Source organism: Hippocampus bargibanti, linkage group LG03 (assembly GCF_051943395.1).
Source record: "Hippocampus bargibanti isolate YZ-2025 linkage group LG03, ASM5194339v1, whole genome shotgun sequence".
Classification (NCBI taxonomy): domain Eukaryota; kingdom Metazoa; phylum Chordata; class Actinopteri; order Syngnathiformes; family Syngnathidae; genus Hippocampus; species Hippocampus bargibanti.
The window spans coordinates 11,572,958-11,597,677 of record NC_142736.1 but is presented as its reverse complement, the minus strand read 5'-3'; the positions used below and the strand labels follow the sequence as shown (position 1 = coordinate 11,597,677).

The 24,720-nt window shown below is 43.6% G+C and overlaps 1 protein-coding gene across 3 annotated transcripts in view; it reads right to left on the bottom strand.

The window, feature by feature from the left end:
• The window catches only part of mettl15 (methyltransferase 15, mitochondrial 12S rRNA N4-cytidine), an 80,489-nt gene that overhangs the window by 54,159 nt on the left and 1,610 nt on the right, over window positions 1–24,720 (bottom strand). For 2 of the 3 annotated variants that reach the window (XM_088993223.1, XM_088993224.1), the window contains exon 2: window positions 24,480–24,692. In XM_088993223.1, the coding sequence (XP_088849349.1) occupies window positions 24,480–24,680 (201 nt within the window). In that variant the 5' untranslated portion in view covers window positions 24,681–24,692. Of the gene's footprint in view, window positions 1–24,479; window positions 24,693–24,720 lie in introns of those variants that run through there. The other variant, XM_088993225.1, reaches the window with a different exon arrangement.

The following is a 24,720-nucleotide window of genomic DNA, read 5'->3' as shown; positions in this document are numbered from 1 at the left end:
ATATAACCGGGACTATCGATATATCCGACCCTGTTTGCATGTAATTTTCTCCGTGCGTGCATAGAAATAGTATCGATATAACCGGGACTATCGATATATCCGATATCGATATAACGAGACTTTACTGTACTTTGAGGACGGTGAAGCTGTGAAGCTGCGACACGGCGATAGCTGTTTTTACTGGTTACCCTCTTGAGACACAGTCAGCCGCTGGCTAATGTTGCCATTAACTGTGTGTTAGTGGGCTAGCAGCCAAGTCCTGCATGCCACTAACAACGCTTGTACAAAGGATATTATGAAATGGGCTGTGAGGGTCAACTTCAAACTAACAGAGAAACAAATAAGACTGCAAATAGCTCTTATTTTGAAGTTGGCAAGCATTGTGGCGGCTGACTTCAAATTCAGGCTGAATTGACCAATTCTGAAGGTGCAAGAGCGCAATGGCAGACTTGAACAGGAGTGGAAACAAGCATAATGCGAACATTGCAGTTTTGGTGATATATTTTGGTGTGTGTGTGTGTGTGTGTGTGTGTGTGTGCGTGTGTGTGTGCGTGCGTGTGTGTGTGTGTGTGTGTGTGTGTGCGTGCGTGCGTGCGTGCGTGTGCGTGTGTGTGTGTGTGTGCGCGCGTGTGTGTGTTTGTGTGTGCGTGCGTGCATGCGTGTGTGCGCGTGTGCATGTGCGTGTGTGCGTGTTGCGTGTGTTTTAATCACTTTTGGGTTGCCATAGCTCAGGCTCATGACAGCTTTCGGCGAAACCTAATTTTGAAGTGACACCAAGTGGAAGGAAAAGATAGCCTGTCACCCAGTCCCAGTCATGCCTTTTTCAATAGCAGCCGTGATGAGAAAGGTTGGTGACAAGAACAGCCAATTTCAAGAAAAAGAGGATACAGTGTTTTTTTAAGCAAAGGAACACACCGACATGTTTTGAATGCACAAAGAAAGGTGCCCTCATCAAGAAATCAGAATGAAATAGACATGAGTGTGAGAGTGACTGTTGTACGTCTTTGTGTGTCCTGCGATTGGCTGGCAACCAATTAAGGGTGTCCCCGCCTCGTGCCCGAAGACGGCTGAGATAGGCTCCAGCAAACCCCGCGACCCTAATGAGGAATAAGCGGTACGGAAAATGATATATATATATATATATATATATATATATATACAGTAAAGTCTCGTTATATCGATATTCAAGGGAGTCCGAAAAAATATCGATATAACCGGTACTATCGATATATCCGACCCTGTTTGCATGTAATTTTCTCCGTGCGTGCATAGAAATAGTATCGATATAACCGGGACTATCGATATATCCGATATCGATATAACGAGACTTTACTGTATATATAGTAAAGTCTTGTTATATAAATATCGTTTATATTGATAATACTGCTTATTACGACACTATTTACACTATTTTCATTTTCTGTGCACATTTCTAGTCTTTTTATGTATAATTAGTTCCGTTTAGTACGATTCGTGGTTTTTACGATAATCCGGTTACTACCGTGCTCTTTTTCATCTCCCGCCGGCCTTTTTGCTATGTTTATATCGATTCACGCCATCGGTCAAACACTTTTAGTATAGGGCCTAAATTTATACACTTTAGCTGGTGCTTTAATGTATTCCAAACACTGTACAACAGTGTTTATTTTATTTTATTTTTATCAAAACTGTGTGCATAGGTGAGGCAACAGTTCTCCTGCCTCATGACAGGGGGCTCTGGTGATTAGAGATTCTTCTTGCGACTCATCGGCTTCAGAATAATAGAATTAGTGACGGCAAACTACAGTAAACAGTTAGGACATGTCCAAACCATCTCAGTCTGGCCTCTCTAACTTTCTCTCCAAAGCCTCTAAAATGAGTTGTCCATCTAATGTACACATTCCTGATCCTATACAACCTGGTCACTCCTAAAGAAAACCTCAACATCTTCAGCTCTGCTACCTCCAGCTCTGCTTCCTGTCTTTTCTTCAGCGGCACTGTCTCCAGTCCAAACATCATGGCTGGTCTCACCACTGTTTTATACATTTTTCCTTTCATCCTAGCTGAAACCCTTCTATCACAAATCACACCTGACATTTTTCTCCAGCCGCTCCAACCTGCCTGGACACGCTTCTTCATCTCTTTTCCATACTCCCCATTGCTCTGGTCAGTTGACCCCAAGTACTTAAAATCCTCCACCTTCTTTATCTCTTCTCCCTGTAGCATCACTCTTGCACTTGAATCCCTCTCATTCACAAACCTATATTCCGTCTTGCTGCGACTGATCTTCATTTCTCTCTTTTCCAGGTCATATCTCCACATCTCGAGTTTCTCCGCCACCTATTCCCCGTTCTCGCTACAGATCACAATGTCATCTGCAAACATCATGGTCCAAGGGGATTCTTGTCTAACATCGTCTGTCAGCCTGTCCATCACCATAGCAAATAAGAAGGGGCTCAGAGCTGACCCCTGGTGCAGTCCCACCTCCACCTCCGTCACACCGACCGAATTCCTCCGTCACACGACAGCACACCTCACAACTGTCTTACAGTCATGATACATGTCTTGCACCGCTCTGACATACTTTTCTGTCACTCCAGACTTCCTCATGCAATGCCACAGCTCTTCTCTGGGCACCCTGTCATACGCTTTCTCCAGATCTACAAAGACACAATGCAATTCCTTCTGACCTTCTCTGTACTTCTCTATCAGCATTCGTAAAGCAAACATTGCATCTGTCGTACTCTTTTTTGGCATGAAGCCATACTGCTGCTCACAAATGTTCACTTCTGCTCTTAGTCTAGCTTCAATTACTCTTTCCCATAGTTGTTGTTGATGAGTCATTGTATGGCTCATCAACTTTATTCCTCTGTAGTTAGTAGAACTCTCTGCACATCTCTCTTGTTCTTAAAAATGGGCACGAGTACACTTCGTCTCCATTCTTCAGGCATCTGATCACCATCTAAGATCGTGTTGAATAACCCAGTCTGGAACACCAACGCCACCTCTCCCAGACACTTCCATACCTCGATTGGTAAATCATCAGGCCCGATTGCCTTTGCCCCCTTCATCCTCTTCAGCACCCTCCTCACTTCATCCTTGCTAATGTTTGCTATGTCTTGTCACGTCTTCTACTCTTTGTTCCTTCACATTTTTCTCATTCATCAATTCTTCAAAGTACTCTTTCCTTCTTGCCATCACACTACTGGCCCCTGTACAAACCAGATACACCTCTCCACCCCATAGTAGACCGCATAGGATCAGTCATGTACAAACTCTCAAACGCACGCACCAGAAATAATACAACTGTTACTGGGACTCACGGACCAACACTGCGAGAACTCAAAGCAGCTCGCTACAGAACCGCCATCATAAAAGTACAGAAAGATGAAATGTTCATATCACATGACGTCATCTCACTTTTCACCAAAACACCCACTAAAGCCACCATTCAGATACTACAGAACAGACTTAAAGCAGACAGAACACTCAAAAAATACACAAATCTAACAGCACATGACATAACCCAGCTACTCCAGTTCTGGAAAAAGGGGGACTAAAATGGGATGACTGCGTGAGTGTGTGCACTGATGGAGCTGCAGCCATGGTCGGGCACACCAAAGGCTTTGTAAGCAGAGGGAAATAAACCCAGACGTGATCATTACACACTGTTTTTTACACCGCGAAGCCCTCGTAGCCAAGACTGTACCAGCAGACCTCCTTCCTGTGTTGGATGATGCTGTGCGCATGGTAAACTTTGTGAAGTCAAGACCTGTAAAAAGTCGCATATTTGCGGCTTTGTGTGAGGAAATGGGAGCGGAGCATAAAGCCTTGCTTTTCCATACAGAGGTCTGATGGTTGTCACGCGGCAAGGTGCTGGCCCGTGTGTATGAGCTGCGAGAGGAACTTAAAGTGTTTCTGACGAATAAGGGGTCCGATTATGCAAAGCTGCTTGCAAGTGATGAGTGGTGTGCAAGGCTGGCATACCTGGCAGATATTTTTCATCACGTCAATGAACTGAACACACGAATGCAAGGTCAAAATGAAAATCTGCTGATAAGTTCAGATAAAATAAATGGTTTTCGTTCAAAGGTGCACCTCTGGCAGCAACATGTGGAAAGGGGCAAACTTGAAATGTTCCCACTCACCAATAAATGGCAAGATGTCAATACTACTGCACTGTGTGAGTTAATAGTGAAACATCTGAAAACTCTTGAGGAGAAGACGACATTTTATTTCTCTTCAGCCTCCACGGAGCACCTTGGCTGGGTCAGGGACCCATTCAGCTCAGCATCAGCTGTTGGAATAAACATGTCTTTACAGGAGCAGGAGGAACTAACTGAACTGAGACAACATCGAGGTCTCAAGCTAACCTTTGCTGATCTACCTTTGGACAGTTTTTGGTTGGCAGCTGCCAAGGAGTTCTCCATGCTGGCTAACAAAGCTATTTTGACATTGCTCCCATTTTCCACAACATATCTGTGTGACGTGAGCTTTTCAAGCCTGACTCCAGTAAAAACAAAAGACAGAGAAAGACTGAGAGCTGTGGAGGAAGAGCTTTGTGTGTGTCTTTCATCCATCCCGGCCAGGATATCGGCTCTCTGTTCGTCCAAACAGGCCCAGGTTTCACACTGAGTAAATACAGTAAAGTCTCATTATATCGATATTCAAGGGAGTCAGAAAAAATATCGATATAACCGGGACTATCGATATATCCGACCCTGTTTGTATGTAATTTTCTCCGTGCGTGCATAGAAATAGTATCGATATAACCGGGACTATCGATATATCCGATATCGATATAACGAGACTTTACTGTATAAATATGAAAGATTATAAAATACTTTTTTCTTTGTGTTTAGTTAAATCCTGTTATAATATAACATCATTCTTCAACGTTTAAAAAAAAGCTTATATTACCAATATAACATATTGTTTTATATATATATATATATATATATTTTTTTTTTTTAATTGTTATTAACAATATTTTATGACCTGTCATATTGTGTTCCACATTATGTGTTTTGTGTATGCTGTGGCTGGTATATTGTTAATTATTAATAATATAATACAAACATGTGAATAAAAACATACATTAACAGTTAATACTTTTTTCCCTACATTTTCAGCTGGGGGTGTGCCCCGAGATAATTTCAACTGAACAAATGTGGAACAAATGTGCCTCGGCTTGAAAAAGGTTGAAAAACACTGTCCTATACGACAGGATAGTATACGATGTCAATTTGTTGTTTTTAAGCAACAGTTTCTATTGAATACTATTATATATCAAAATGTTGGCAGTTCATTTATAAATCTTATAACTTTTAGTGTCATTTTAATTATTTTATATTTCGTATTATCGCTCTTTATTACTGTGACGGCGCACACGCTTTCTGCGGACCCAATACGCACGGCTTAACACGCATGCGAGCTTTCCAAAAATCGCCCTCCCTGTTAAAAGACGTCACCTGTCTCAAAGAGGCGGCGGCGCCGACTGTGAGCCCGATGCAGCGTTTGCGTCGCGGCGATCCCACCCGCTCCGCCTCGGCGTCGGTGCACACATCACACCCCGCCACCCTCCCGCCGATTGCTGTGCTGTAATGCTGGAGAAAATTGTCGTACGCGTTTGTTATGAAAAGGTTATTTCGTATCGTCATTTTGTGCAATGCTCCTCCGGCAAATAAACGATATTGTCACGTTAACATTGACAGCTGGAGGCGGGGCTACGCCCCCTCGCTTCAGCACTTCCTTCTTCGGGACAGCGGGTACGAAAACTGGACACTGTCAACTTGTATTTGTACTTTTTATTACCCTAGACTTTGTCTTCGGTGCTCGTTCCGAGCCCACAACCCTCCCCACCCCCAAACTCACACATCCCGTAATCCTTTTGGGATTGTTCCGTTTCTGCACCACCGTGTGCAAGTTGCTTCTCACCATTGTCGGGTTTCCCATTGCCCCCCACCCCCACTCGTCGTTTTTGGTATTCTTTATTTTCGACTATACACCTGGTCCTCTTTTTGGGACCAGCGCTTTGTGTTGTATCTTGATAAATCATCCTGCACGGACCTCTGTCTCTGCCGTGAGGCTGTCTGTAGCGGTGGAAGCCGTAGAATAAAAAAAAAAAGGGGGTAGGCGGTCATGGTCATAACTCGCGCCGGTCGTAAATCGTATGTTACCTGTATATATATTGGCCGGTGTTCTACCGGTTGCCCTCTCCGCGGCCTTACCCTGGTCTCCGCGCCGACGTGCGGCCCGACCCCGCAATATCATTCTTCTTCTTCTTTTCCTTTCGGCTTTTCCCTTCAAGAGGTTGCCACAGCGAATCAGTGTCCTCCATCTTCAGACGTTTGATTCGCATGTTTGTTTTGGCCAGGCTTTTACGTCATATGCCCTTCCTGACACAACCCTCTGTATTTATCCGGGCTTGGGACCGGCACAAGAACACACTGGCTTATGTCCCCTTGTGGCTACAGAACAAGCAACTCTATGAACTTAATAAATCCAGATATCAGTCTGATGGGGGCAAAATCCAATAGATGATGTCAAAATGTCATTGATTGTGTAGTATAAATGAGATGACATATACACTTGAAGTGGCATCAATTCCAGCTCAATAAATTTACATTCACCCTATTATTCATTTTTAACATGTCCAGGGTGTCTGTCTTTTGCCATATAGTTAGCAGTGAAGCTGTAACCCACACTGAAGCTCTAGCCCACACTCTGACCTTGAAAAGAACAAAGACCGAGACAGCAAGCCCTTACTTTGCAATGCCCCAGGTGCATTTACCCTTAGTCACTGATCTGCGCATTTCAGTGGCAATGGGCTTGCTGTTACATGGTGGGCACCCAGTCTCTTCAGACACAAAGGGCATATTGGTATTTTATTTTTATTTTTTAATCCCCACGTGAACAAAGCCTGAATCAAATCTGACCTTTTTCTGTATACACAACTGTAATGCATATTTGAAGAGGACCGAATGGGAGCAAAAAATCCTGATTGGTTCCCTTGAACTATGTCCTGTAAATACTGTCCAAGTCTGAACTTATTTTAAACAACGATGCATAATGAGTGCTGTATCATCCAAGCATCCGATTCATCGTTACCCCAAATTTACTCAAGTTTAAGATAATGCAGCTGGCCCTCACAATCACACCATCTGAAGCATGTGTTGCAGGTATGAGTCATCCCAATCCAGCTATCTGCAGGGTGTCTGAGAAGCAAACCTACACACACACCAGGAATAACTGTAAATATTGTAAATGGACCAAAAGTACTAAGATCTATTTAAGATCGAAAATGATGACCTTTACTCTTGTTTTACAGATCAATTATGGACACAGACAGTTCCTGCAAAGAATCCTAGTTTGAATTGTTGCTGTTCAAGCAATGACTCTGCAGGAGTGTATTGTTATTCAGTTGCTATGAAGTTTATGGTTGTGTTTGTCATTCTTAATTCAAGACACACGATTATGCACAGGCAACGTAAAAAAAATGCACTTATTTTATATGAACTAATGATTGTGCGGATAAAAGTGAACAAACATTATGCCAAGTACCATATTTTCCGCAATGCAGGTATGAGGCATACCCAAAAGCCTTCAGTTTCTTCAAAAGATGACCCTGCGCCATATGATCCTATGATCCATATGAGCCTTATATGTGAAGTAATATCGAGCCACAACTGTCTCACAACCACTGTCAGCAGCCCTCGACTCCAGTTGTCAGAAAGCTGCTTTCTATTCTATTAATAAAGTTCAACAGACTTAGATAATTTAAAAAAAAACATTATTCCCACAATGGTGAAATTTGCAATCTCCAGCAACAAAATTGAAGGGGCGTTGGTAGAAAAGAGAAAAAGAGAAACAAAGTATTGCATGTAAAAAAGAACACAGTACAGAATGCATTTGTCTAAAATCTAGACATAAACATTTATGCACCTGCATATACAGTATGATGCATAAGGTGGCAGTGCTATTTACAATATAGATAGGGTGAATAATTTCCAAATTATTTTGCAATTGACGAGGGAGAATACAAGCAGGTATAAAAAGGGTTATAAGTATGAAAAACCTGAAACATTTCCATCAGTCGTAATTCCACTATAGCAGACGTGCCCATTATATATATATATATATATATATATATATATATATATATATATATATATATATATATATATATATATATATATATATATATATAACACTAATAAGCTACGATAGTTAATAGGCAGCAAAGGTGTGTCGCATGGCTTCGCAGCTGGTCTCCCACGAAAGTATATTTACGACCAGAACCACCAGCCCCCCCCTTTTTTTTTATTCAACGCCTGCCACAACACGCTAGCAGCCCGGCAACGCGTCTGACAATTTTGGCCAGCCAGCCAGCATCTCACTCTCACACAGCAATCGACGGTGTGATAGCACCGGAGGGTCCACCGACGACGGTAGCGGCGCGGCCAGGACTAAAGCCGAGGCGGGTGGGCGTCGGCGCGCGGGCGTGCGGGATCGCTGCGACGAGAACACCGCGTCGGGCCCACGGCCGGCGCCGCCACCGCCTCTTTAAGACAGTTCTTTCTGCTTCGGTGCGAGTTGGCGAAGTCGGGTGAGTCAGCGCAGCAGTCCGAAGTCGTATGTTACCTGTATTAGTGCTTCTGTCTCAAGATGCCATTCAAAAACCTCATAGCATGCAAGGGGGGTGTGGAGGATTTATTCAGCCTGTGAGTGAAGCAGGGCAGCGAGAGCAGCTTGTCATTGAAGCTGCTTCTTCTGGAGATCTGGAGATGGCGCTATGCCCGAGATGTCTAATATTGCGTCTGGTCCTTTCTCCACACATCAAGCTGTCTCCAACTCACACACAACACAGTGAGTTCATTTTGTGAAGCATTACCCACCTAAAACCCTTCAAAAAGGACACAATTGTTGGTACACCTATGTTCATTATAGTAAAGATAAATCTCCTTTCCAGTGAGCTCCCACCACCCTCCCTGGGGAGGATTTAGCCAACAACCTCCCCTTTAAACACTCACATCCCCTCATGTAAGTTTGAAAATGTGCTTTCCAAATTCATTTCTGACGAGCTTGGTACACTTTCCATCGTGAGTCGCGCCATTGATACATCACACATCCAGGTTTGGCACTTATCAGGATTTCATTTGGGGGATATTTTTAGCAGTGCGTTTTGGGTCGTTAACCAGTTTCAAGAACCATGTACTGCATCTGATAGCAAACTCTTTGACACTGGGCATGACATTGTGCTGTAGAACACCTGGATAACCTTGAGAAAGCAGCCCTAGAACACAGCAGCGCCCCTTTGTTTCACAGATGGCACAGCATTCTCTTCTTGAGAGTTTTAATTTTTGCATTTGTGAACATAGAGCTAATATGCCTGGCCAAAAAAAGTTCCACTTTGGCCTTGTCTGTCTATCGGACATGCTCCCAGAAGCTTTGTGGCAGGTTGGCAATTCCAGCCTTGCTATTGATTCATTTTCAACAGTGACGAATCTCCTCCTTAGCCATGTCTTGTGAAGTCAACTTCGCCTCAAACACCAATGGATGGTGCGATTTAACACTGATGTACCTTGACATCATTGACGTCAAAGTACTTTGACATAATTCTCGAACAGAGCCCGCAGGAATAAGGTGGCGAGCCATCCGGGAATTTACTGCTCTTACCAAGCTTAGTAGCACCCTGTTTTATTTTCACATTATCTATAAAGACAATGTGAAAACGAACATTTATTCAATTGTTGCTGTTGCCTACAACTCACGGTCAGTCATTCAAAACACTAAACCCCGCACACGAATCAACATTCAAGCTTAAGTGTCTCTCTTCACTTTTATCTGAGAATGTCCTTTCTGTCATCACTGCCACATTTACAAGACCGATTAACACTTCACAAAACCAGAAAAGTCCTTTGATAAGTGGAGGCCTCCTGTATTTGTTTCACAATTGTTAAATCAACATCAATCAAAATAATTTGTAAATGAAAGGACTAAAACAACACTGCAGACAAAGTTCCTGCAAAGGACTTCTCTCTTCAGGAAGACAAAACAACCTGGCACGGTGTACACTCAGGAACCTTTTTGGATAGTGAAGGACTAGACTGTATTCCGAGCACACATCTACCAACTATCCCACAATGGCACATTCGACTCGTGACAGTAATGAGGACGAAAGGAGGGGGACTTCTCTGACCACTGATAACCTCAGACTAAACTTGTAACTTTATGAGACCAAGACCTAATATCTCTCTGTCAATCAGCCCGAGTATCCCTGGCTGGGGTGTTTAATTTCAAGAATCAATTATTTAGAAGGGGGCGGCCCAGTAGTCGAGTGGTTAGCACACCGGCTTCACAGTGCAGAGGTCGCTGGTTCGCGTCCCGGTCCAGCCTCCCTGTGCGGAGTTTGCATGTTCTCCCCGGACCCGCGTGGGTTTTCTCCGGGTCCTCCGGTTTCCTCCCACACTCCAAAAACATGCATGGCAGGCAGATTGACCACTCCAAATTGTCCCTAGGTGTGAGTGTGAGAGTGACTGTTGTATGTCTTTGTGTGCCCTGCGATTGGCTGGCAACCAATTCAGGGTGTCCCCCGCCTCGTGCCCGAAGACAGCTGAGATAGGCTTCAGCAACCCCCGCGACCCTAATGAGGAATAAGCGTGACGGAAAATGAGATGAGAAGAATTATTTAGAAGCCTCTTCTTTCAATACTTTGGGAATCCAAAAAGGAGTGTGAAAAAGAAAATAGGTAAAGCATGTGCAAAGTGGTATGATTTTCAAACTCAGTGTCATATAAGTACAGGTAGCGGTTTTATTATTGTGTCTGCACTTTTTATGCTGTAGATCAGTGGTCCCCAACCCTGTTTGCGCCACGGACCGGTTGAATGTCAGACAATATTTTCACGGACCGGCGGATAAATACAACAAAATAAAATGATATGACAGGAATGGAAACTGTTTTTTTTTCTTTGTATTAAATATAATAATAAACGTGAATACATTGTGTATTTTTATAGAACTTTATTAGCAGAGTCCTGGTAACATTGCAACAACAACAACATAATGTAACATCGTCTCTGCCCCTTAACGCTCTATGATCACCATGGTCATGTTTAAATGTTCCTTCAAAATAAGATACACCACAAAAAAACAAGTACAAAGCGCATGAAAAATACAACTCACTACAACTGAATCAGTGGGACCGATGAGCTTGTTTCTCTGCAACGAGACGGTCCCATCTAGGGATAATAAGAGACAATGACACCCGAAGTGTCTTGCGTATGTCCAGTCTATTCCGTAGTTTTGTTTTGGTTGCTGTCACTGCAGAAAACCCTGCTTCACACAAATAAGATGTCGGAAACGACAACAGGGTTTTCAGTGTTGTTGTGGCGATCTCAGGGTATTCTGCCATCACTTTAATCCAGAACACCGGCAGAGTTGTTGTCTCAAACATACTTTTAAGTCCGCCATCATTTGCGAACTCCAGCAGTTGTTCTTCCTCTTGCACAGGCATGCTGGATTCACCTGGTTTGTTGACAAATGGGTTGCGGATCCATTCCTTGGCAGTTCGTGGGTCTTTTGTGGCTGGGAAGTAGCGCTCAAACTCTTTTAAAAGCAAAGACAGGTGCTTGTGCATCAGCTGGGGGAATGAAGGCGAGGGCTTAGTCTCTTCCAAAAACCCCGCCAATGTTTGAAACATGTCAAATACACTGCTATTCATGCGCCGTCCCCAAAAATCCAGTTTGGCTTTAAATGCTGCTACTTTATCAGCCAACTCGAAGACAGTTGTCATTTTCCCTTGAAGTGACATATTGAGTTCATTGAGCAGGTTGAATATGTCGCACAAGTGAGCGAGCTTTGCGACCCATTCCTCGTCACGGAAATGCGCTGCAAGTGGTGACTTTTCATTTTTCAAAATAAAACATAGTTCGGACTCAGATAATAAATAAAACGGAAATTATGTAAATTATTTATTCTTTCTGCTCGGCCCGGAACCAAATGACCGGTACCGGTCCGCGGTTTGGGGACCTCTGCTGTATATGATACGTTACAATGTACTTATCAATGCAAAAACTTGCACTAATATTATACAGAGCCGCCCATATATATATATATTAAAGTCTCGTTATATCGATATCGGTTATATCGATAGTACTGCTTATTACGATACTATTTCTATGAACGCAAGGAGAAAATTTACATGCCGCAGGATCGGATATATCGATAGTCCGGTTATATCGATATTTTTTCCGACTCCCGAGAATCTCGATATAACGAGACTTTACTGTATCAATAGAAGTAGAATTTTTCTAAGCTGAATCCAACAATCTGATTCACTGATGGCAAAAGATAGTGGAATAGTCCTGATGTCTTCACACATTGTTGTTTTCTGTTAACTTCTTGATCACACTCGTACTCCACTTTGGTGGAGGATAGACAGGAGCACTTATGCATATACAAATGCTGCATATCGTCTGCTATTGGGCAGTGAATGTACAGAACAGAATCGCTATGTGGAACAAACGTGACACATAAAATGAACTAAATATATTTCCAAATATGTTCAAATTCATTCTTGTTCACAAATGAATACTCGTGGTCTCACTCCATCTGTTATGTTTATGGAAAATTAACACATTTAAAATTGTGAAAACACAGCATTTTAAGAACAAATCAAATTTCACTGTTGAATGTTCAGAATGTCTGTGAAGTGTTAGAAAAAATGTCTATTTGCATGTTCTGCAGAAGCCGTGCGGTGAAACTGTCTCCTATTTTATATAAGTCTGAAAGTCTGGGTGGTTTTTTTTACAACAGCGAGAAGAAATAGAAAGGTTAGATTCATTTTAACACTTTTTTTTTAATCACTTCAATGCTTTGCTGCAGGAAGGGGTGTTTTTGGCAGCCATTTTAGATTTAGTCTTCATTTTTTTGGGACAAAAACACTTAGTTTTATTCACATCATTCGCATAGTTTTAGTCTGTTTTTTGATGACGAAAATGTAAAACAGTTTTAGTCTAGATTTAGTCAACAAATATTTTAAAAAGGCTTTCGCCAAATTCTAGTCTGTTTTACTTAAAAATAGACACAATGTTTCTACACAATAACAAAGAGTTTCTGATATACTAAATAATTTGAATTACACACAGATGAAGTGGTAACAGTGAAGTTAATGCAATCAATTATTCATTAATTTTCCTAACCGCTTTATCCTTACTACGATCGCGCTAGGGGTGCTGCAGCCTATCACAGCTGTCCGCAGGCACTAAGCGGGAGACATCCTCAGCCGGTTGCCAGCCAATCGCAGGGCACGCAGAAACAAACAACCATTTTAGCTAACACTCACACATAACTACAATTTGGAATGTTTAATCAGCCTGCCATGCATGTTTTTGGAATGTGGGAGAAAGTAAAAACACGTTAAGCGCAAACATATAAAATAAAAACAACAATGTTTTAACAACACAAACTCTAGAGGAGACTCCTATCCTGTGTGCAGTTGTGCTGTAATTTTATTTTGCCCCAAGCACTAACAGTGGATGAGTTTTGCAGCTTCTGCAGCTCAGTATAAAATGAGACATCAGTGTGATATACAAGAAATAATTGCCACATTTCATCCCATCATTCAACTAAATAGCAGAAAATACTCCAGAGCCTACATACAGTATGTACAATTCCTACCAGTGATGGATCGTCAGGGCCTGCAAGGCCTTCCCTACTGGCCTAAAAATATCTGAATCACAGACTAATGTTCATGATATTTTGTCCATGAATTCTTATTAAATAATTCCAAATCAGTCCAATCGGCATGTTTAATATTGTGCAGCCACAGGTTCTTCCCAGTGTTTTTAAAATGGGCTGTTCCCTCTTGCATTTGAGGAAAATGATGCAACTACTTTGTATACTGATTCAAATAGTCCTGCACTCAACACCTACGCATGCTGATATTGGCTATTCAAAAACTATTGCAACTGACGCTAGAAAGGAAGAAAATCTTCAGAGCCATACATTATTGAGTCTCCCAGTATTTTGAGACAGTGATGTGCAAGCAGCTTTTATTGACTGCATTGGATCAAAGCTTGAAGAGGGTGAATTCAAAAGATACCAAAGTTTTGTCCTTAACATTGCTTAGTGTTATTGCTGTGTGATTGAGGTGATTATCCTCTTGGACAACTTGTGGCCTGTGACTGGCACAAAGCTTTCGGACATTGGCAGCACATTTGGCGAACTTGATTGACACATTCAATCTGTGCTTTATGCAGCAAAGTGGTGCTTGAACATCACGGCTTTCTTCCAAGGTTCACAATCACTACAGTGTTCTCTCCTTTGGGTGACTGTTTTTGCTAATGTAATTTACCAGAAAGGTCAACATGTATTTTGACACATTCCAGTGTCAGATTCAGGTGATTATTTTTGTTCTCTTTGTTTAAAAGAAGAGTCCGATAGAAACTATTCCGCCTGTGCATGCAATGGATACAAAAGATGCATTAGTCCTGTCACAAATGTCAGGTTTTTGTGATCTGAAAATGAGACCAAGATAAATCATCTCGAAACGTTTAGCACTTTTTTGTAAAGATGCGAGCGCAACGAATTGAATCATTCTACTTCAAAATATATCTTTATAGGCATTGCACATTTACAGTTATTTCAAATGTTTTGAAATTGATAACAAAAAAAGTCATTGCATCACACACTCTTGAACGAAGCAAATGGGAACCCTTTGTTGTGATTAAATCTATTTTGTTTAAGAAAAAGTAGTGAACAGCAATCCAATCAGTTGCATATTGTACGGTATCATGGGTCAATTTGAAAATGTGTACATACAAAACAGCTCTTGGTGAAAATTAATTGTAGAGTAAAGAAGTCTCACAATCAAGGCACCGGAGACAGCTCGCTATTGTACAATCTATGGCAAGGGGGTCAAACTCTTATTTGTCACAGGCCACTTTTCCCGTTAGGTCTAACCTTGGAGGGACAGTGAAACCCAATAAATGTTTCATGTTATAAAACAAATTGTTAAATTACTCGTCCAAAAAAAATGATGGGTTAGTAGTTTTTTCAAGTCAAGTGAATTTGAACTCATAAACAAAAATCTCAACGTTATTGCACATTTCAGTACAGATTTTAGCAAGGATCATTGGGGTTACCACACATGATTTTCTTTTGTGGGCCATATAAAATGACCTGGCAGACCGGATATGATCCCTAAGCCTTGAGTTTGACACAGATGATAAATGCTTTGATTAAACAGGAGTTTACCAGACTTTAGCTAATGAGTAATTATACATAAGAGACTGTTTTTCCACAGCCACTCGGGCTATAATTCTCATTGTGCACACTGATATCTAGTAGCATCTATTTGATAGTGATGAATGGTTTACTACAGGATTAATTTATTATTGAGACTATAATTTAATCGCAGCTGCTTCTAACAGTTATGTTGAAATTCAAATTCCCCATCTCATTCTCTCTCCAATAAACACGAGCAGACATTTACAGCCTGAAGCTTTCGCCATTTTAAGGCAATATCGCATCCCCCCCCATTATCATTTACGGAACATTAGTATGATGAATGAATGAATAAATGAATGACCAGTCATCTGTGGTGAAGCAGCAATTCTGAATGTATCAAAAGATCGTGATGTACAGCATGTACTGTGCAGCAAAACAAAATCTATCAGACTGTTTTAATAACATCTGATTGGCAAACTGTCTTTGGACAGTTGGCAAATGGGCGGGCAGCGGAGGAGTTTCGAGGTGCTAAAGTTCAGGCAGGAGCGACGCAGCACCCTTTTTCGCGCCAACACAATTATAGTGGCGCAATTCCTGACTAACTCAATGACCCGTGGCCCCCACCTGTCTTGACCATGCATTGCACGGATATGCATAGATTTATATTCATATTATAAAAATCTATATATATGTAGGGCAGCACTGTGTTTTGCCACAACAGAAATCTTTTGAGTCATGCCCATCTGTGCAAATTATAAATATATTGAACAAAAGCAAATACAATACAATACATATTGATTTATATAGCACTTTAACAACAGATGAAGCTGTAACAAAGCGCTTGACATTGACAGCTATCATATAGATGAAATAAAGCAGTGACAAAGATAGTAGAAAGCAATGAAAGCAATCCTTTCTTTGCTCCCGCATCTGTTTTCTTAAGTTGTTGCTCATGTCTTATCTAGAATGTTTCATCCCTCACATCTAGAGCGCACAACAAATGATTGAATAACTAGTTTTCAAATTTGAAGTCAAGAATAATGACTGTTATTGTGGTTTTCACATGATAATTTGAAATTTTGGTAATGAATTATTAAGCAAGCATCATCGCACCTGACATGCTTCATTTGCTTTCATGGCCTGAATAAAATGATGTGGCGGGCCAGATCTGACCCCCGGGCCTTGACTTTGACATCTGTGTGTTGGGAGTTTTGTTAAAGTCTATGACACTGTAGTTTGCCATTGTAGACATTCACACTTTCAACTTTTAGTTTTTCTTTTCTTTTTTCCCAAGATGGCGGCGCGTGAACACGCAGCAGCTCCTCTCTCTCCCGGCAAATTGGTGTTTTCGTGTCTATTATGTTTGTCTCAATCGTGTAAATGTTCGTCTTCGTCTGCCTCGCTACACCCGAGGAGTACCTATTCCCGTGAGGTTCTGCTCGACATCGGCAGTACATTTTTAAAACCAAAACCAGCTGAAGCAGAAGTGCTACGCCAGTTTGGATTGCTCAGGGAGTCGGCTCGTCCACTGACCCCCACTCCTCCACCAACCCCCACTGCTGCACCCAACCCAGAGTGGAGGCGCCACAAGCGCTGTATGAGGAAACAGAAGAGGGGGAAGCGTGGAGGTATCCGCACTAGGGTCGCGGCTAGCCCCCACGGCCGACCATTCCTACCAACACGCTGGCTAACGTACACTCGCTGGACAATAAAATGGACTACATTAGACTTTTCCGCTCAACTTCCAAGACCGTGGGTGAGTGTTGTACCCTTGTGTTTGTGTAAACATGGCTGAACGACAGCATACCGGACAGTGCTATCAAGCTATCCCAGCTAACTAGCTTCCGGGCAGACAGAGCGCTCGTCGAGGGGGGGAAGACTCGCGGCGGGGGACTCTGTGTTTACATCAGTGACGCCTGGTGCCGCAACGCTGTTGTGGTACTTCAGAGACAGCAGAGACACCAGGAAACTGTGGCGTGGGATACAGACCATCACAGACTACAAGCCTTCTCCACAGTCCAGCAGCCAGTTGCACAGGGACATGCTGATCCCCAGTTTGCTCAGTTTGTCGTGAGCTGTTGGGGGATGATGGTCTAGAATGCTGAGCTGAAGTCGAGGAACAGCATTCTAATGTAGGAGTCTCTGGTGTCCAGGTGGGTGAGCGCAGTGTGCAGAGCGGTGGAGATGGCATCATCGGTCGAGCGGTTGAGCTGATATGCAAACTGGAAAGGGTCGTGGTTAGTGGGGGAGGGCACCCTTGATGTGGTTCATAACTAGCTGCTCGAAGCACTTCATGAGGATGGGAGTGAGTGTGACCGGGTAGTAGACATTGTGGCAGGTGGGGGACGACTTCTTCGGGACCGGGATCATGGTGTTGGCTTTGAGGCACGTGAGGACAACAGCCTGGCTCAGGGAGGTGTTGACGATGTCCGTGAAGACATCTGAGAGCTCCTCAGCGCAGTCTCTCAGGACACGGCCAGGAATGCCGTCGGGACACAAGGCTTTGCATGCGTTGGTCCCTCTGATGGATCGCCTCACGCTGTCCTGTGACAGTGTCAGCACCTGGTCGCCGGGAGTTGGTAGGGTCCTCTGTGCTGAAGTGCTGTTGTCTGCCTCGAAGCGGGCGAAGAAGTCGTTTAGCTGGTTCAGCCCAGTGGTGGAGTTCTCGCATGTTTGTGGATAGGTCTTGTAGTGTGTGGTGGTCTGTATCCCCCGCCACAGGTTCCTGGTGTCTCTGCTGTCTCTAAAGTGGTTAGCGATCCTCCTGGAGTCGTGTCTCTTGGCCAACCTGATGCCGCGTGAGAGGTTGGTCCTGGCTGTCCTCAGGCCCTGCTCATCGCCAGCTTTGTAGGCAGCGTTCCGAGCCCTTAAGAGCCTGTGCTCTTCACCAGCCATGGCTTCTGGTAGGCCCGGATGGTGATGGATCTGGTGACAGTCACGTCACCCGTGCACTTCCTCATGTAGGAGGTGACAGAGTCGGTGTACTCCTGGAGGTGTTTTCGTAGGTGGCTGCTTGTCTGAACATGTTCCAGTCAGTGTTAGAGAAGCAGTCTTTGAGTGCCTCTGACGACCCGTCAGGCCACACCCTTATCTGCTTCTTCACTGGTTTGACGATTTTGATAAGTGGCCTGTATGGCCTACAAAGCCTCCTCCCTCCCCCACCTCGGAGCTTCGGACCACTCTACTATTATGTTAATGCCCGTATGCTCCTTTGTGTGTGGTGAAAACATTTTCCGGAATGTTGTCACCTCTAGTCCGAAACACGTCTGTGTAAGCTCTCAGTCGTACAGGAGTGGTCCATCGATGAGAAGGTTTCTTCAGCCGTCATCTGTACAAAAGTGAAGGTTTCGGACGTTTCGCCTCCTATCCAAGAGGCTTCGTCAGCGAACTAAAGTCTGACTGGTCGTATCGGCCATATTTATATATCCCTAATGTCCAGACCTGGTGGCGCCGGACACAGCTATGATAGGTCCCTACTCTCAGGTTGGGGGGGCACTACTGCTACTACTACTGCTCTTTACAATTTTCATTCTTACAATGTATGGAATAAACTACATTACTTTGTTTTTCATTTGGTAGCCTATCTTTTGGATGCACTAATTTTTGCCTTAACGTGTTTATTGGTTTGAAATAAGTGGGAATTTTATGTTGCCAAAGGACTCTTTGTAATTTTTCAGAAACTCCTGCAATGTACGGTACTGCTACTCCTCTCCTTTTTGTATCTTGAGAATTATTGGTTTCATTCCCTATTCTTTCTTTCTGACATTTGTTGAATGACCACTGAGGGTACCCACAGTTAGTGAGTGCTCTCCTGATATGTTTTGACTCCTTTTCTCTACCTTCAGTGCTAGTTGGTATTAGTTTAGCCCTATGCTGGAGGGTTCTGATAACTCCTAGTTTATGTTGTAAAGGGTGGTTAGAGTCAAAAAGTAAGTATTGGTCAGTGTGCGTAGCCTTCCTAAAGACTTCTGTTTTTAGCGCTCTGTCCTCTTTTAAAATTACTTTACAATCCAAGAAGTCAAGTCACATCGTATGATGCCAAAGTCTTTGATCCTCTCTACAAACCCTGTGGTGTTCTCTACGTGATATTCCGTGTTACCAACCAACGGAGCTAAAATAGTTTTTAAATATTTGGCTACATTGTATGTAGAGGAGCCAATGCTACAAACAATGGGTCTGAGGGGAAGCAACCACTCATTTGACGACAATGAGGTTAAAATCTTAGCGAAAGAACATAGATGGTTTGAAAGGGGGGTAAAAGAAGCGATTCTTATAAAACAACAAAATCCTTCATTAAACCGGTCTGGTGGGGTGAGGTTCAATTTGGATAGCCTGCTTAGGCAAAACAGGTTAGGCAACTTTCATAATGCTGATGAGGGTTGTTATGCTGATGAGGTGATACCGGTGGGAGTGGGGGTAATAGGCCAGTCGTTAGTCAGGAATGTAGGAACAATCAGTGGGGCCACAGGGAGGGGTCCTCTGCCCCCCCCAACCTGAGAGTAGGGACCTATCATAGCTGTGTCCGGCGCCACCAGGTCTGGACATTAGGGATATATAAATAGGGCCGATACGACCAGTCAGACTTTAGTTCGCTGACGAAGCCTCTTGGATAGGAGGAGAAACGTCCGAAACCTTCACTTTTGTACAGATGACGGCTGAAGAAACCTCCTCTAGTCCGAAAGTTAATTTGTCCATGGAGTTGTGGAAAAACGCTTTTCGGGTTGGCATGGTTGAAATCGCCAGCCAGGATGAGGCAAGCATCTGGGTGGTCTATCTGTTGCTCGCTGATGTGCTGGTAGAGTTCATTCAGTGCCGCGCTCCTGTTGCTAATTGAGCTCGGGGGATGTAGACTGCTACCAGCAGTATCGCATTCCCTCGGCAGGTAGAATGGCTGCCATTTTACGACCATAAGCTCCATCAGTGGTGAGCAGTGTTTGCATACCACAACAGTGTTACGGCACCAGGTATCACTGATGTAAACACAGAGTCCCACGCCGCGAGTCTCCCCCGCCTCGATGTCTGCTCAGAAGCTAGTTAGCTGGGCTCGCTGGATGGCACTGTCCGGTATGCTGTCGTTCAGCCATGTTTCCACAAACACAAGGGCACAGCACTCACCCACGGTGTTGGAAGTTGAGCGGAGAAGTCTTATGTAGTCCATTTTATTGTCCAGCGAGCGTGATGGTAGGAATGGTCGGCCGGATACCTCCACGCTTTCCCCTCTTCTGTTTCATCATACACCGCTTGTGACGCCTCCACTCAGGGTTGGGTGCAGGAGTGACGGTCGGTGGACGAGTCGACTCCCGGAGCAATTCGCACCCGTGTAGCACCTCTGCATTAGCTGGTTTTGGTTTTAAGAAGGAACTGCCGATGTCGAGCAGAACCTCACGGGAGTAGGTACGCCTCGGGTGTAACGAGGCAGACGGAGACGAACCTTTACACAAGTGTGACAACATAAAAAACACGAAAATGCCAATTTGCTGGAAGAGAGAGAAGCCACTGCGTGTTCACGCGCCGCCATCTTGGGGAAAATAACCTTGCTGAAGACCAGTCCTGAGTGTACCCCTGCCGCTCACCCAAAGAAAGCTAGGATAGACTCAATCTCAACCTTATTAATGTGGCGACAGTAGAGATGCAAGGCCTGAAGCAATTGTGAAGTTCAACCCATGTAACAGATTGCTAACATCAGCTGCTAGTGCTCGGTGCCACCTAACTAATTGCCAACTGTCGTCTCTAACAGTGGTTTATTGTAAATGTACTCTGATTTTTCATGGTAGTGCTTGTTAATTTATTTTTACGAGGAGGGGTGAATAAAACGTTTGATTGTTTTGATGTTTCAGTGATTAACATTATTAGAGCAGTTAAAATACAATACAATGCAATACATATTGCTATCATATACAGGAAATAAAAAAGTCACAAAGTTAGTATAAAGTAACAGGGAGTGAAACCAAGATCAAGTCTGAATCATGCTGAGTCGAATGCCAAAGAGAACAAGTGAGTTTACTCTGGTCAGCAGACCTGAGCCGTCGGGAAAGTGTGTAGAGGTGGATCAGCTCAGAAAGGTAAAGAGGAACAAGGCCATGTAAACATTTGAAGCTATTGAAAGGAACTCTAAAATGTATAGGGAGCCAGTGAAGGTCTGCCAGAGTAGGAGTTACGCGCTCACTCGTATGTTCTTACGAGTACTTGTCAAGAGGCGAGCAGTAGCATTCTGGACCAGCTGACGACGCTTCGTGGAGGATTGGCTGACTCCAAAGTAAAGTGCATTACAGTGATCGAGCCGAGATGTGACAAAAGCATGAATTACTGCTTCAAGGTGCTCATAAGAAAGGAAAGGGTTTATTTTAGCCAGTTTCCTAAGATGAAGATGATCAAATGAGCCAAAAAAAGATCAAAATCTTACTGTAAAACCTCACCTCTTCAGTTAAAAAAAATTTAGGCTGGTCATAGTTTGATCAGCTAGGGGCCTTTGGACTGGGACTGAATCACATTTGGATGCGGGGCATCATAGCATCACACGGCTGAAAAAAAAGGCTAGGTCTGGTGTGCCCAAAAGAAAAATTGGACAAAACAAAAATACATTTCTCGAAACATGTTTTCAATTAAAAGTAATGTGCTACCCCAAACCAATGCGTGGCTACATTCATGTTGACATGGGAAGTTTTTGCTGATGGACGCATGCTTATTGCCGCACACCGACAATGCTGTGTTATCAAAGTGTTGTGCTCTCTTGGTCATTCCATGCCAAATCACTCAAAAAAGAACAGCTAAACCAGTAAAATATTGATTTAACTGAAACTAGATTTCCACTTTTGAAAAAAAGTCAACATTTGTTCAACCAGTTCAGGTTGTTCCCGCCTGTTGCCCAAGACAGCTGGTTTTGGCCCCAGTCCCCCTCGTGAGGATAAGGCTTAGAAAATGGATGATGGATGTTGTTTGTGGTAGCGCGAGATGTTCTGAGCAATTCCATTTCCGTGTTTTGACATCCCCAATGTTCCACATTGACTGTTTGTGATTTATAATAAAAGGTGAGACTAACAATCAAGGGCAGAAGTCATATCCTTGAGAGATGTTGTAAATCATTTTTTTAAGTTCTTTTATCCACAGAGCTATAGGAGCACACTTGCGCTTGACCCCGCGAGAGAGAAAAATGGCAGACAATGTCTTATATTGATATACATTTATATAACAAAATATTGTTTCTTTTTAAACAATCGTAGTATGAGCAAATATCAACCCTGGTCATCTTAGTGTGATTAGTTGATTTCAAACTACAAAACAGGGGAGTGTGTTTGTGGGAGAAGGGGTGCATGGGGTGGCGAATACTGGGATTATCAATGTAATCATTGTTAAAACGCACTCTCCTGAAGTCCACCACAATCTCCTTCGTCTTCTTCACATTCAGACGGAGATTGTTGTCCATGCACCACGTGGCCAGGCGGCTCACCTCGATGAGGAGACAGCCTACAGGGACAAGGTCAGCCGCCTGGCCACGTGGTGCAAGGACAACAATCTCCGTCTGCATGTGAAGAAGACGAAGGAGATTGTTGTGGACTTCAGGAGAATGCACCCCCAGCATGCTCCACTAACCATCGATGGTGCTGCAGTGGAGAGAGTGAGCAGCACCTAGTTCCTAGGAGTGCACATCTGCGAAGTCCTGTCCTGGAGCCATAACTGTACTTCCTCCGCAAGCTCAGAAGAGCTGGAGCCCCAACCCCCATCACGACCTCCTTCTGCCGCGGTACCATTGAGAGCATCGTGACCAGCTGTATCACCGTGTGGTCCGGCGCCTGCACCGTGTCCTGCCATAAGATTCTGCAGCGCATCGTGAGGACAGCTGAGAAGATCATCAGTGTCCCCCGCCCCTTCAGGACATTTACAACACGCGCATCACCCGCAGAGCCATCAGTATCGCTGGCGATCCCACCCACTCCTCCCATAGCCTCTTCAGCCTGCTGCCATCGGTTAGGAGACTGTGGAGTCTCCGAGCCAAGACCAGGAGGCTCAAGGACAGTTTCTGCCACCAGGCAGTCAGGAGACTCAACTCCCTCCCAGCCCTGCCCCTTCCCACTGCCACACTAACTGAACTCTGAGTACACGCTACACGCTGTACTATCATCCTGAACTCTATTTTTTTAGGGTTTTTTTCTGCAAGACCTCACTTCAACCTTTTTTTGTTTGTTTTTGCATTACTACAACACTATGTCACTTTACATACGACACTACCTCACTTTACATACGGCACTACCTCAATTTAAATTCAGAAATTACATGTATTGTCTGTTGTCAATTGTCTGTCTTTCTAGCCACATTTTAAGTGCCTTGCACGCTGGGTCCGAGAGGATATTAATTTCATCTGTGCTGTATGTCATGCATGTTAGCATATATGACAATAGAGCTGACTTTGACTTTTGACTTTGACTTATTTGTGACAGCCTGTTGTTTCCCCCCGAACAACACTCCACCCACACCCAAGATGCAGAGTAATGCACAGATTCTACATAGAACCCCGATTCTGCGGAAAGCTGTATGTCATGCATATTAGCATATTTGCATATTTGACAAAAAAGCATATTTGACAATAAAGCTGACTTTGACTTGTGACTTTTTTTTTGACTTCGGAAACCCACGCAGGCCTGGAGAGAACATGCAAACTCCATACAGGGACGCCGGACCAGGTCTTGAACTCACGACCTCTGCACTGTGAAGACGGCGTGCTCTACCACTTGACTACCGGGCCGCCAAGTCTCGAATACATTACGGTATTTTCCGCTGCACAAGGCGCAACCAAAAGCCTTAATTTTCTTCAAAAGATAACTTTGCACCTCATACGCCGGTGAGTCTTATAAGTGAAGTAATATTGAGCCACAACGAGTCTCAACAGTCAGCAGACACCGACTCCATTTCCCCTTGTAGAACAAGGAGTGCACGGTCCATATTGGAAAATATATCATGTAACCTCAGCGTCTACTGTCGCGCCCTATAATGTGGTGTGCCAAATATATGGAAATCTTTTAAAACATGTCATTCATTGAAGGTGTGCCTTATAGTCCATCCACGCGCAAATTTTTAGGATATGATTTTGTTGTCCCAGAAGCAGTAATGTTCGCTAGCTTTTCTGGGATCGGGGTATGAATTCAAAGAAACCAATTAACTCCCGCTATTCACCATCTAGTGGCTAGTTCCATCATTATTTGACTGGAAGCTAATTTAGAATACAATGTAGCACAATATCGGGTGACAAATCATATGAAAAAAAAAAAACTTACTTGACCTGGGTGGATGTTCAAGTGTTGAAGCACCTCTTTGAGCATTGCAGGCATGTGAGGAGACTTTTCAGTTGAAACACCAGAAAAGGAACTAAGGCCAGCTGTCTGACAGTGCAAATTGAAATTCCCTGATTTCTGCCTTATGCGTACTGTTTTCTGAAACAGTCGGGAGGAGGGAGTGAGCACACGCAAAATCACCATCCTTAATTTGACCTGAGGAGCAGACAACAACAATGATGAG